The 13,670-nt window shown below is 50.5% G+C and overlaps 1 protein-coding gene across 3 annotated transcripts in view; it reads left to right on the top strand.

Annotated features, from left to right (window-relative positions):
* GJC2 (gap junction protein gamma 2) overlaps positions 1–13,060 on the top strand; it is a 34,095-nt gene extending 21,035 nt beyond the window's left edge. For 2 of the 3 annotated variants that reach the window (XM_082045104.1, XM_082045105.1), the window contains exon 2: positions 6,184–13,060. In XM_082045104.1, the coding sequence (XP_081901230.1) occupies positions 6,204–7,451 (1,248 nt within the window). In that variant the 5' untranslated portion in view covers positions 6,184–6,203 and the 3' untranslated portion in view covers positions 7,452–13,060. Of the gene's footprint in view, positions 1–12; positions 89–6,183 lie in introns of those variants that run through there. The other variant, XM_082045103.1, reaches the window with a different exon arrangement.
* The last annotated feature ends 610 nt before the right edge of the window (positions 13,061–13,670 follow it).

Raw genomic sequence — 13,670 nt, 5'->3', positions numbered from 1 at the left:
TGGACCGAGGCGGCGGGAGTTTATCTAGGACAAGGCAGAGGAATGTCAGGGAGGAGGGAAAAGCCACGGCGAGAAGCACCATGTCTCTGTAAGTCGAGTTATTTAACTCTTTTTTTCCATTGTTTTCCCTGCGGTTTAAGCAACCACGCAGAACAAGGACATCCAGCTAGCGCAGATCTCTTTCTCTATTCATTTTGCCCTTCTTCTGCTCCTTTTAGACTCAGGTTTTAAAGTTTCCCTAGTTTGTGCTTGTCGTTGCGCAGAGGGGTCGGTGGGTTTTGGGAAGGAACTGTGCTGAGGACGTGGAACCAACAGCTCGTTCCTCTACCTGGCTACACACTATTTTCATTGCTTTAAGTGCTGCTGTCGTGCTGAGCGGTTCAACTCCTCCTTTAGAGCTGTTTCAAAGTGAAACTTGTACCCTGCTTGCACTTCATACGTTGCATATCAGCAAGTCGGGAAGAAAACATGTGAAAGCAGATGGCTGAATGAATGGGTTTGAAAGCGAGAGGGATGGTGGGTCCTCTCTGACAGGTGATTTAGCTACATGAACCAGCTCAGCTAATCCATCCGCCTGCTCTAGACACACATAGGTTGGTTTTTCTTCTTTCCCCGGGGAGCTGGGCTGTGTAACTTTTCCATTGCGTGGAGGAATTAGATCTGAGGCACACACAAGGTGTAAAAACCCATCTTTTGTGCTTTGAGAGTTGACACTGCGAGGAGATGAGACATAGTCCTTTCCTAGTACCATCCTATCCATCAGCAAAAGTGATGTGAACAAACCCTTCCTTGGAAGCTTGTTTGCCTTATGCCTAATTCTAAAATATGATGGCGTATCAACTCCCCCCCCCTCCACCCCAAGCAATTAAAAGCACTGAATTCTCATCGTATAGTCTTTTTAGCCAGTGAGTCACAAAAAAAAAAATGGAAGTTTAACTGAACTGATCGTAGGAGGGATTTTTAACTCATTTCCTTCAGCTCCTGCTTTCAAAAACGGTGCCAGGAGAGTGGGTGGGTGGACAGGAGCGGAACATCAAGGTGTGATCGTCCGCAGCGGGGCCCCAGGGTGCAGAAACAGCTGGAGGCCGTTTCCTGCAGATGTTGCTGCAGATCCAGATGTGCGCGGAGGGCAGTGTGAACGGCAGGACCAGCAGCTGGGGCTGGTGGCTGGTGACCGGCAGCGGTCTTCTCAAAGCAACAACCCGTCGCTTTGATTATTTCACAGTTTCTTCCCTGATACAGGAGGTTCGTGAGGGGTTTGAACCAACGCCATCAGGTGCTTCTTTCCAAAATGTGTTTCTGAGAGGTGCTTTGCTAACGAGCCTGAATGATACCAGATCAAAACTTGAATATTTACTCCGAAAGCCACCACTACCTTGGTCAGACCCTCCCTGCCCCAGCGAAACTGCTGTTGGAGGTGACTCTGAGCTGTGGATACTGCATCCTTCAGGAACACTTGCAAAATGGTAAAAATTGGTGTAGATCTCCTAAACCCTCTAGGTGAGCACTGAAATTATAAATGAACTGCTCTACAGGACTTTTGAAGCCTTGTGTTTTGGGGCTTGTGGATAACTGGGGATGCAGATGGGAGGCAGGAGGGGGATGGGAGCCAAGCTGGGACTGATGTGTGCTGGACCCAAGCCTCTGCCCTGCCTGGGCCTGATCCAGATGCTCCAGAGGTGGCTGCACCATGTCCCGCAACAACCATAGGGTCTTTCCTCCCCAGCCCCCTGTCAGATGGAGCTTGGCCAAGCACCCGGATTAATCCCACAAATCATTTAATGCCCCATTTTGCCCATATCTGAACGTGGATGCAAATCAGAGTAAGGGTTAAAGGCACTTCAAGGTGTATTCGCGGAGTCTAGAGAAGCAAACAAGTCACTCAAAGGCCAAGTGCAAGGTCCTGTAACTGGGTCGGGGCAACCCCTGGTATCAACAGACGCTGGGGGTGAAGGGATGGAGAGCAGCCCTGCGGAGAAGGATTTGGGGGTGCTGGTGGATGAAAGATTGGACATGAGCCGGCAATGTGCTCTTGCAGCCCAGAAGCCAACCGTACCCTGGGCTGCATCACCAAGAGAGTGGGCAGCAGGTCTGGGGGGGATTCTGCCCCTCTGCCCCGCTCTGGTGAGACCCCCCTGCAGTGCTGGTCCAGCTCTGGTTCCTCAGCACAGGACACACATGGACCTGCTGGAGAGGGGCCAGAGGAGCCACAGGAATGATCCGAGGCTGGAACAGCTCTGCTGGGGACAGGCTGAGAGAGTTGGGGTGTTCAGATGGAGAAGAGAAGCTCTGGGGAGACCTCATTGTGGCCTTTCCGTGCTTAAAAGGAGCTGATAAGAAAGATGGGGACAGACTTTTGAGCAGGGCCTGTTGTGATAGGACAAGGGGTGATGGTTTTAAACTAAAGGAGGGAGATTCAGGCTGGACATGAGGAAGAAATTGTTTACACTGAGGGTGGTGAGAGCCTGGCCCAGGTTGGCCAGAGAGGTGGTGGATGAACCATCCCTGGAGACACCCCAGGCCAGGCTGGACGGGGCTCTGAGCAACCTGAGCTGGTGAAGGTGTCCCTGCTCATGGCAGGGGGGGCACTGGGGGAGCTTTGAAGGTTCCTTCCAACCCAAACTATCCTGTGATTCTATCTGACCCCTGAAAAAATCCAGTTTCCTCAATAAATAAAGAACAGGTTTGTAGTGATTGTTTTCCACATTGTTCTGCAGTGGATGGTCCTTTCTGCAGCAGCATTTCTGTACTGACTGTTGGGTCCAAGGCATCACTTTTGGGGCGGGAGATGGGGTTTCTGGTCCCATCAGCCTTGAGGGCTGTTGTTTTCCACCAGCTAAGTTGAGGGCAGAGAGGAGACCTTCCCTCCCTCTTCTTCTGCCCTATTACCCAGCCTGGAGTGGGCTGTTTCTCTGCTCCCTGCCTCAGTTTCTCCAGCTATAGGAGAAGAATAACACCATCTGCAGAGTGCTCCTGCCATCTCGATCTGGCGTGCGAAGACTTGGGGGTTTGGGTTCGCAGAGGATTTGTTTGATCTAGAAATAGCAGGGTTAGAAAATTCCATCTGCCTGCTCTTGAGAGCCCTCGACAGCAGGAGGAATTTCGCCGCATCTCGAGCCTCGGATCGTGCTGCTGCCTCCCGGGGCAGCACGAATGCGAGAGCTGAGCAAACCAGCACTGTTTGGCTCCTGTCCTAAGAAGCAAAATCACATTCCAGGAAGGCTCGATGTGGGGAACACAGCAAGGCATGTTTCCCTTCTTGCTCCTGTGTGAGGCTGATGCTGGTGGCTGCTCCCATCCTGCTCCTGGCACGGGTGATGAGCCCAAAGCCCAGCTTGTGCCAGGGAAACCCTAGGGAATAATTTTGTATCTTCATATAACAGTTATGCAAGGCCAGGTCAGGACCAGGCTCATGTCTCTTGGCATCATTTTCCCTCCTGGATGTTTATCTCTGCTCAGCCAGCATGGAGAAGTTTTGATGTCCATACTCTTTCAATGTATGGACAACAGGTCCTGATGAGGAGCAGCTGAGGGACCTGGGGGGTTCAGCTGGAGAACAGGAGCTGAGGGGAGACCTTCTGATCTCTGAACTGCCTGAAAGGAGCTTGGAGCCAGGGGGGGTTGGGCTCTGCTCCCCAGGAACAAGCGGCAGGAGCAGAGGAAACGGCCTCAAGTTGCACCAGGAGAGGTTGAGGTTGGATCTGGGGAACAATTTCTTCATGGAAAGGGCTGTGGGGCATTGGAACAGGCTGCCCAGGGCAGTGGTGGAGTCACCGTCCCTGGAGGGGTTTAAAAGAAGCAGAGATGAGGTTCTCAGGACATGGGTCAGCGCCATGGTTGGGTTAATGATTGGACTCAATGATCTTGAAGGTCTTTTCCAACCAAAATGATTCTGATTCTATGATTCTCTTCTTCCACTTGACCATGCAGGACCATGGGGGAGTAGCCTGTGCCAACACAGCTACTGCTGAGCCATGAACCACCATGTCCATGTGCTACTCTGTGCTAAATCCCTTGTGTCCATGCTTGGCTCCTACCTCTGCCACCAACACATCCACTCTTTGCTTCTGGGTGCAGTTCTGGGCAGTCAGTTCATAGACCCAGCTCACAGATAGAATCACAGAATCAACTGGGTTGGAAAAGACCTCAGAGATCATCAAGTCCAACCCTTGGTCCAGCTCCAGTCCATTGACTAAATCATGGCACTAAGTGCCATGTCCAATCTCAGTTTAAAAACCTCCAGGGCCGGTGAGTCCAGCACCTCCCTGGGCAGCCATTCCAATGCCTGACCACTCTCTCTGCACAGAATTGCTTTCTAATCTCCAGCCTCAATTTCCCCTGGCAGAGTTGAAGCCCATGGCCCCTTGTCCTATTGCTGATGCCTGGGAGAAGAGCCCAATCCCCACCTGGCTAGAACTGCCCTTCAGGTAGTTCTAGAGAGTGCTGAGCTCACCTCTAAGCCTCCTCTTCTCCAGACTAAACAAGCCCAGCTCCCTCAGCCTCTCCCCATAGGGCTTGTGCTCAAGTCCCTTGTGTTCAAGACACCTAATTTACACCTTGCCATCAGGTTATCAGTGTGCAAACAAGGTGTGTAAACTCCAAAATGAGCTGGAGGATGATTCAGAGGAGGGACGTGTGGGTGCGGGAAGGCTGAGCCCATTCTCTGCTGCCCCTCTGTCCCCCACCCTGGTCTCTTTGGGTCTGAGTGCTTCACATGGCTCTTGTCACCAGGTATCTGTCAGGGTTCCTGCCAGTCAAGCGCTAAAATCGCCACCTGCCTTTGATGGTGCCCGGGGTCACCCAAGGAGCTCGGGCTGAGGCCCCATTGCAAGTTCAGCTAAACACAAAATGATTATTACAATCTCTTCCTCCCCAGCTGTCCAGGTCTTCTAATAGATGCATGGTTTTCTCGGAAAGCTTTTCAAGGTTTATTTTTAAAAGCGTCTGCATTTGATTAAACATTTGTTTGATTTTATTTTGTTTTTTTCCAAAGGAACTTGAAAGGATCGTCAGTCTGTAAACATAAATATTCCCATTCTTTTTTGCTGATTCTTTGCATTTTTTCTGGGTTTGCTAATAAAAGATATTTCAGCAAGTCTCTGTGATGGGGGCGGCATCCCCTGTTCCCACTTTCATCTCCGCCACTTCAGCCCACGGCGTGCAAGCAGGAGATTGTCACCCATTAAGCACCTTTTTGTGCTTCAGTGGCTTCCACGGTGCCTCGTGTTCACTTTACAGTGACTCAAACTCTTCTTACAGCCGAGCAACATCTTGAAACATGCAACAAAGCCGGTAATGGTGATTCTGGTAAAACCCTGGCCCAGGTTGTGCAGAGAGGTGGTGGATGAACCATCCCTGGAGACATCCCAGGCCAGGCTGGACGGGGCTCTGAGCAACCTGAGCTGGTGAAGATGTCCCTGCTCATGGCAGGGGTGGCACTGAATGAGCTTTGAAAGTCCCTTCCAACCCAAACTATTCTATGATTTTATGAATCTATGATTCTATTATTCTAGTAGGTGCTGTGCTATGGATCTGCGTGTATCCAGTGCCACCAGGCATCTGTGCCTCAGGTGGCTGTAGCGGTGAAGGACACCTCTTTAACATAAAATAACCTCATCTGTCACAGACATGCCAATGTTACATTGGCACAATGGCATATTCTGGTGAGGCCAAACCTCAAATCCTGTGTTCAGTTTTGGGCCCCTCATGCCAAGAAAGGCCTTGAGGTGCTGGAGCAAGTTGAGAGAAAGGAACGGAGCTGGGGAAGGGGCTGGAGCACAAGTGTGATGGGAGCGGCTGAGGGACCTGGGGGGTTCAGCTGGAGAACAGGAGCTGAGGGGAGACAGGGACACAAAGAAACGGCCTCAAGTTGCGCCAGGGGAGGTTGAGGTTGGATCTGGGGAACAATTTCTTCCCCAAAGGGCTGTGGGGCATTGGAACAGGCTGCCCAGGGCAGCTCTGGAGTCACCATCCCTGGAGGGTTGAACAGACACGGAGATGAGGATCTTAAGGACATGGGTCAGAGGTGAACTTGGCAGTGTTGGGTTAATGGTTGGACTTGATGATCTTGAGGGTCTTTTCCAGCCCAAACAATCTATGATTCTAAAATGTCACAGCCATGTCACTGACTGCAGCCATGGATGTTCGCTTACAGCTGTTTTTTATTTCCCCCTCTTCCCGCAGGTTATAACTGAGTAGCCCTTATGACCAACATGAGCTGGAGCTTCCTAACCCGCCTGCTAGAAGAGATTCACAATCACTCCACCTTCGTGGGGAAGGTCTGGCTCACCGTGCTCATCGTCTTCCGCATCGTCTTGACAGCAGTGGGTGGGGAGTCCATCTACTCCGATGAGCAGAGCAAGTTCACCTGTAACACCAAGCAGCCCGGCTGCGACAACGTCTGTTACGATGCCTTTGCGCCGCTGTCACACGTCAGGTTCTGGGTCTTCCAGATCATCATGATATCCACCCCTTCGGTCATGTACCTGGGCTATGCCATCCACAAGATCGCCCGGGCGGCGGAGGAGGAGAAGAAGTTCAAGGGCTTCAAGAAGAAGAAGCAGTTTGCCTTGAACTGGCAGACGGTGCGCAACGTGGAGGACCCGATGGAGGCTGACGAAGAGGAGCCCATGATCTCTGACGACGCAGCAGAACGTGAGAAAGCCAAAGCCAAACCCAAGAGCAAAGAGCAACAAAAGCACGACGGGAGGAGGCGCATCCAGCAAGAAGGACTGATGAAAATCTATGTCTTCCAGCTACTTACCAGAGCTTCTTTTGAAGTTTGCTTTTTGATAGGGCAGTATTTGCTCTACGGTTTTGAGGTAGAAGCCTATTATGTCTGCAACAGACTCCCTTGCCCTCACACTGTGGACTGCTTTGTGTCCCGGCCAACGGAGAAGACCATCTTTCTCCTGGTGATGTACGTCGTGAGCTGCCTGTGCTTACTGCTGAACATGTGTGAGATGTTCCACCTGGGGTTTGGGACCATCCGAGATGCCATTCGCAACCGGAAAATCAACAGCTTTAGGCAGCCGCCCTACAACTACGCCTACGCAAAGAACATCTCCTGCCCTCCTGAGTACAACCTGGTGGTGAAATCGGAGAAGTCCACCAAGATCCCCAACAGCTTGATGGCTCACGAGCAGAACTTGGCCAACGTCGCTCAGGAGCAGCAGTGCACCAGCCCGGATGAGAACCTCCCAGCAGACTTGTCCACCCTTCACAAACACTTGCGAGTGGCCCAGGAGCAGTTGGACATAGCGTTCCAGAGCTACAGCAGCACCCAGGGCAACACGCAACCTTCTCGAACCAGCAGTCCCGCCTCGGGTGGCACGGTGGTGGAGCAGAACAGGGCCAACACCGCCCAGGAGAAACAAGGTGCTAAACCCAAGGGTTGCTTGGAGAAAGGGAGCTCCAGCAGCAAAGATGGAAAGACGTCTGTATGGATATAGCTTCGTCTAAAAGGAGAGAGGGCAGCGTAAGTGGGGTTTTGATTTTGGTTTGTTTCTGGCTTTTGGTATTGTCTTGCGTTCGTTTCACAGGGCACAGGCGCAATTTTGATGTGGAAATCAAGAGAGAAAAGGAGTTTCAGACCAATTTAGTGCTGTCTTCCAGTGCATTAACAAAAGACATTTCTTCCCTGTTTCCAACGCGTTGGGAACCTCCGGTGAGCAACAGAAAACTCCTCACGTCTCCCACCCCTTTGGACACCACTGGGGTCCCCAGTAGAGACTGGACAACATGCTGTGATGGGAAAAGGAGCTGCTGGTGGCTCAGGAGCTGACAGCTGAGGCTACAGAGCTCTAGGTCAGGCAGTGTTTAATTACTAAATATCCTTAATCGATATTAATTTCTGATCCCTTAATGAGAAAACAACTGACATGTTGCATGAGCCTTCCCGACATGCTCACAGCTGATGTCCTGCCTGAATTGTTGGATGCTCTAGCAGGCATCTCTGGAAACAAAGGTTTTGTTCGATGCTGCGAGCAATGAGCTGTGACCCACAGGGGGTTACGGGGCAGAAACGCAGCGACTGTCTTACCCAGGGAGACCTAAAATTTGAAGGTTGTCATCTTTTATTCCTCTGCGTCAAAGCAAAACAAAGCAAATGCCACCAGATGCTGCGCAGCAGGAGCGAGCGGTGACGTTGAGTCACACCAGTGCCTGTGTAGCACTTGCTACAGACCTGATGGGAATCGTCGCAGTTCCGGAGTTTTTAACAAAGCTGCTGCTTCACATCATCAGAAAGTGCCTTTACGCAACCCAGGAAAGCAAAATCACAAAGGGTTTAGGCTTTTCTTTGTTTGCTGAATATTAGTAGAGACTGGAAGATGAGTGTTGGGAAGTTTGTTTTACTGTTTCATCAAACCCTTATAAATAGAGGCGGAGGGCAGATCTATGCATAGCGCGTATATGATGTGTGTGTGTGTACGTGTACGTAGATATACAGACACATATGAAAACGTGTGTGTGAATATAGACATAGGGAGATATATATATATATAAATGTAATATCAACCCTCTGGTAATTTTACAGCCTTCCACCTCCCCTGGGAAAGCCCAGCTGGTCCAGGACTGTGGCTGATCTCATCCTGGAGCAGTTTTTGGGCTTCCAGCCTCGCCTGGGGAACGGGCAGGTATTCACACGTCTGCTTGTGGGTCTCAGCAGATCTGGCTTCAGTGGGGGCAGGACCAGGACAGCAGCAGCAAAGTTTTTCTCTGGTTTATGGGGAGCTTTCTCTGAGCCTGGCTTGGCTTTAGGGTGGTGTTCATGCAGCTACAGGAATCCAAGGGCATGTTAAAACCAAGCTGCTGAGCTCTGAGGCTCCTGACAGTGCTTTGTCAGGCTGGTTTCATCCCCGTCTCTTGCAGAGCTGTGGGGCTGTGGCTTCGTGTCCCTCCAGTAACACAAAATAGAAAGAAAACCTCATCACTGGGAGCACAGGGAGCATCTCCTGATGAATGGTAGAGGTTGAAACCAGTCACTGTCCCGTTTTGCTGCATCTCAGAGGGCATCTCATCCCTGTGATGTTCCCACAATGCCTGTGGCTTGGCAGATGCTCCTGCAACCTCCCAAGAGTCCAGTGGTTGATTCACCACCATGCAGAACCCAAACAGGCAGAGCCTTCAGGATCAAACCTAAAGCAAAAGAAGTAAATCCTCACCAAACGTAGCACTGAGCTGGTCCCTCAGGGACGTGCCAGCCACCCAAAGTCACACATAGGTCCCTGTGCCAATATTTCTTATCCACTGGGCCTACATGACTTCTTGCTGAGTATCTTTCTCATGTCCTTGAGATAGGTCCCTGAAAGCCCTGAGGGTGCCTGTTCCCCAGGTGTCCAAGCCCTTTGGCCAGCCTTGGGAACAGGCAGAGGACCTGGGTATGGTCTTCAGCTCCTGGGAACCTCAGCTGAGCCTTGCCATGCCATTAGAGAACAGTGCTGGCAGCGAAAAAGCAGTTTAAAAAGAAAGCAAAGAAACATCCTAGGAGGAATCCAGCTGTAAGTATTCAGTATGGGTTTGTGTAACAGCCTGGGGAATGTTTTCAGACTCGTTCCTGGTCCTGCTGAAGGCACTGGTAAAATGCCTGGTGCTCTGCCTGTTCCCGTTGCTAGTGATCTTCCCCTCAGAAATGGACCACAGCATCCAGGACGAGGATCAGGCCGCCCCCCAGCAGCCATGGTCAGTCGTAACACAGAAAAGGTTCAGAAAGTTCATGGCATGGTGGTGGAGAGACAAACATATCCAACGGCACTGTTGGTCCTCGTCAGAACGTGGTCTCCTCCTGGGCTGGGGCTGCGCTTGGTGATGCAGGAGAGGCTGGTTGGTGATGGTGCTGCTATCACAAAGATAAATGCATGGAGGTCCACCATCCTGTGCTGCTGGGGAGGAGAGCAGAGGTGCTGCTGGGTGGAAATGTGCTCCCTTGTAATTTGCTCCCTCGTAATTAGAGCTGTCCAGGGGACAAGCTTGTGACAGAATCACAGAATCCCAGAATGTCAGGGGTTGAAGGGACCTGGAAAGCTCATCCAGTGCAATCCCCCATGGAGCAGGAACACCCAGATGAGGTTACACAGGAAGGTGTCCAGGCGGGTTTGAAGGTCTACAGAGACTCCACAACCTCCCTGGGCAGCCTGGGCCAGGCTCTGCCACCCTCACTGAGAAGAAGTTTCTTCTCATCTTTAAGTGGAACCTCCTGTGTTCCAGTTTGAACCCATTACCCCTTGTCTTACCATTGGTAGTCACTGAGAAGAGCCTGGCTCCATCCTTGTCCGGCACATCAATGTGATTTCTCATTTACCGCCAGCCCTGCATCCCCATGGGAATCAGTCGCAATCCCAAAGGAAGGATGGACATTCTGAGGAATGGTTAGATCCCACTTGGGTTATTCAGATTCCTTTGAGATGAGCAGTAACATCACAGCCCCGGGTAACCTTGTCCTTCCCACGCAATGCTGTGCAGGGGTCTGGATTTAGGACCAGCAGCACGTCCCTCAGCCCCAGACATGGCTTGAGCCTCTCCTGGTGACTCAGATCAGTTCCTGCTGTCCTGCAGATTCACTCGCGAGTCACCGAATGCAGGGACAGGCGTGTGCTTCATGCTCTTGCTTCAGGAAACCATCCTGGCAAACACCTCACCCTGGGGCAGATTCCAAGCCAGTAACCCCAGAACCTGGTTACATGGACCTGCTTGACTCATTAGACCCATTTTATGTAGCTACACCCCATGCCCCAGTGACACAGCTGACAGGAGATCCCAGGGCTCCACAGCAGGTTCAGAGATGCCAAGACCAAGCCGGCTGGAAAGGACCATGGGTCTTCTCACCAACTTGCCACCACCAAATGCCTCCTTAACGGCTTACACAAACCCATGGCACCTCCTCTCCTCAGCAGACATGGAGAGCATCTCATGCCTTTAATGTCTGCGGGAGCTTTTGGGTGTCGGAAGGCTGTTTTAATCTCCCCCAGATTAAATTCTGCTCTGAGTTAACTCCTGTCTCATCAGTGGTTCTCCAAGGGCTATTTTTCCAGCACGGTTTTCCTTGGTGTCTCTGAGCCACCACCAGCCCATCCACGTCTTCCCAGCAAAGCGGCCGCACTGGCCCTTGGGCCACCTTTCCACCCATCTGCCCCCCTGGTCCTCCCCAAAACCCCATTTTCTGCAGGCGTGGGGATTTCCCCTCTCTGCAGGTGTCTGTTTGTACAGCCAGGATCTCCCTGCCCTTCCTCAGACTGTATTATTCTTATTTTCACACCACGGACCCCATGTAACACGGGGAGTTTTGAACGGTTGGTCGATCCTGCAGCCTCCTCCTGGCTGGTGTCACCATCACATTTAATACGCACAGACTGTTTTCCACAGCGAGAGCCAATAATTGCAATATTGACGAGTGCTAGAGCCAGGGCAGACTCTTGGGGGATCGATACAAGCTCCTCGTTGGGCAGAGACACAGGGTAACCGCTCTCTCAGCCATCCTTCCAGCCAGCCCTGCTCATCTGTTGGCTTTGAAACGCTTCCTTGCCTAAAAGCCATTGCGAAAGGGAGCTCATCCTGCTTTCTTACATCTTCCAAGTGTTTCGAAAGGGGCAGAAGCACAAGGGCACATTCCCAGCAGGACTTTTCCAGTGTCGTGGGCTGAATGGGATGGATGGAAAGTTGCCTGCAAGGTCGCAGTCACCCATCGACTCCTCTGAACCTGGTCCCCAGTTCTCCCAGATCCCTTCTGAGCCACACACAGAAGCCAGCACGAGTCAGGCAGCCCTAGAAATAGAAAGGATTATTATTTTTATTATGGTTATTATGATTATTATGTATACTGAGTTGCTCACTTCCCCCCTTCCTCCACCACTCCTTGGCCTCTAAAGACTTTAGGATATTGTGTCTTTCCACTGAGTCACTGCCACAGAGGCAACCGACATCCATTAATGTCTCCTCAGGGGCGACTCCTTTTGGGGTAGAGACAAAAACAGAGAATCACAGGATGGTTGGGGTTGGAAGGGACCTCTGGAGATCATCCAGTCCAACCCACCTGCTAACGCAGGGTCACCAGAGCAGATCATACAGGATCATGTCCAGGTGGGTTTGAATGTCTCAGAGAAGGAGACTCCACAGCCTCTCTGGGCAGCCTGGTCCAGGCTCTGGCACCTCACAGGAAAGAAGTTTCTCCTCATGTTCATATGGAACCTCCTGTGTTTCAGTCTGTGCCCGTTGCCCCTCATCCTGTCATTGGGAACCACTGAACAGAGTCTGGTCCATCCTCCTGACACCCACCCTGGAGATATTGATCAGCATCAATAAGATCCCTCTCAGCTTCTCTTCTCCAGCTGAACAGCCCCAGCTCTCTCAGCTTTTCCTCATCAGAAAGATGCTCCAGACCCCTCAGCATCTTTGTAGCTCTTCATCATGTCAGTTTGGGAAGGAAAAGGATAGGGAGAAGCAAAACAAGCATAACCATAAACAAAATCCCCACCACAACCATTACAAACTAAACCAGCAGCTTGAGGAATTAAATGACAGCGCCGGCCACGGAAGAAATGCCCACAGTGTAATTAATGCTTTGCTGTTTTATTTTTTACAAGTTAGTAGTTTTGTTCACACACAAGACGGGTTTAGCTTCGTAGCTGAACTAATCGTAATCGTAAATGTTGACTCTCTTGCTAAACTCGGTCAAGATAAAGTGCCCACACTTATATTTCTATTCTTACCATTCAGGGCTAGGAATGTCCCACGTAAAAGCCAGATTACCTTGTTGCTTGCATTGCATTCCACTGGGAAATACTTGAACTTAACTCAAGGCCATAACCAGTCTGTGCTGTTACAAAGTTTCTGGGATTGTTATTTTTTGTTGTTCATTTTTTTTTTAATGTACTAACTGTATTTGTACTAGAAATTTTTTGAGTATGAGGTTGAATCCATGAGTATTTTGCAGTGTAAATGTTACATCTGGACTGCAGTTAGAATATTAAACACTGGTCAAAAGAAAAAGATGCACCAGTCCAACTCTCCAACTGGCTATTCTACATCCATTACTAATAAAACGGAATAAAACTTACATTTTGTTACAGTATGTAAAGCGTGTGGCCTTTCTGTCAGAAGGGCGCCGAGTGTTGATGACAAGGAATAGTTCTCAATCTATTAGTTGCCTGTTTTAGCCATGGAACAGCTCTATTTTCCCAGATAGGGCAATAAATCACTGCAAAGTATTTTTTGCCTTAAGAAGCAGTTGACCTTCTCGTTGTTTGGGATGTGTTGTCGCTCTGATGAATCACTGCCTACGATTCCTTGAGGCACGGAGCTAGAACAGCTCGAGAAAGCCTCTGCGTCCAAAAAGCAAGGAAACTTTGCAGAGTTTGGGAGAAACTGGTGATTCGAGGTGAGCAAACGATGGGAAAGCACTTTTGAGAAAGCCCCTTGTTAAATGACACATTTAATGACACAACCACCATCCAAAGTGTCTTCACAAAAAGATTTTGGATAGGAATGTAGTTTGTTTGGTTGGTTGGTTCTTTTTCCTGTTTCTCTGGCAGTTGTGGTAACTTTACACCTTCTTCGGCATGAGCAGGACCAGGTGCCACCAGGAGACAGGATCCTCTTACTAAGTCCACAAGGAAGGTCAATGGCCAGAAGAACTTCAGCCTTGTAGGTCACATCCTTTGCAGCACTACATGAAA

This window comes from Streptopelia decaocto (assembly GCF_964273445.1).
Source record: "Streptopelia decaocto genome assembly, chromosome: 2".
Classification (NCBI taxonomy): Eukaryota; Metazoa; Chordata; class Aves; order Columbiformes; family Columbidae; genus Streptopelia; species Streptopelia decaocto.
Note: the sequence above shows the minus strand (reverse complement) of the source record. Positions and strands in the feature narration are given on the sequence as shown.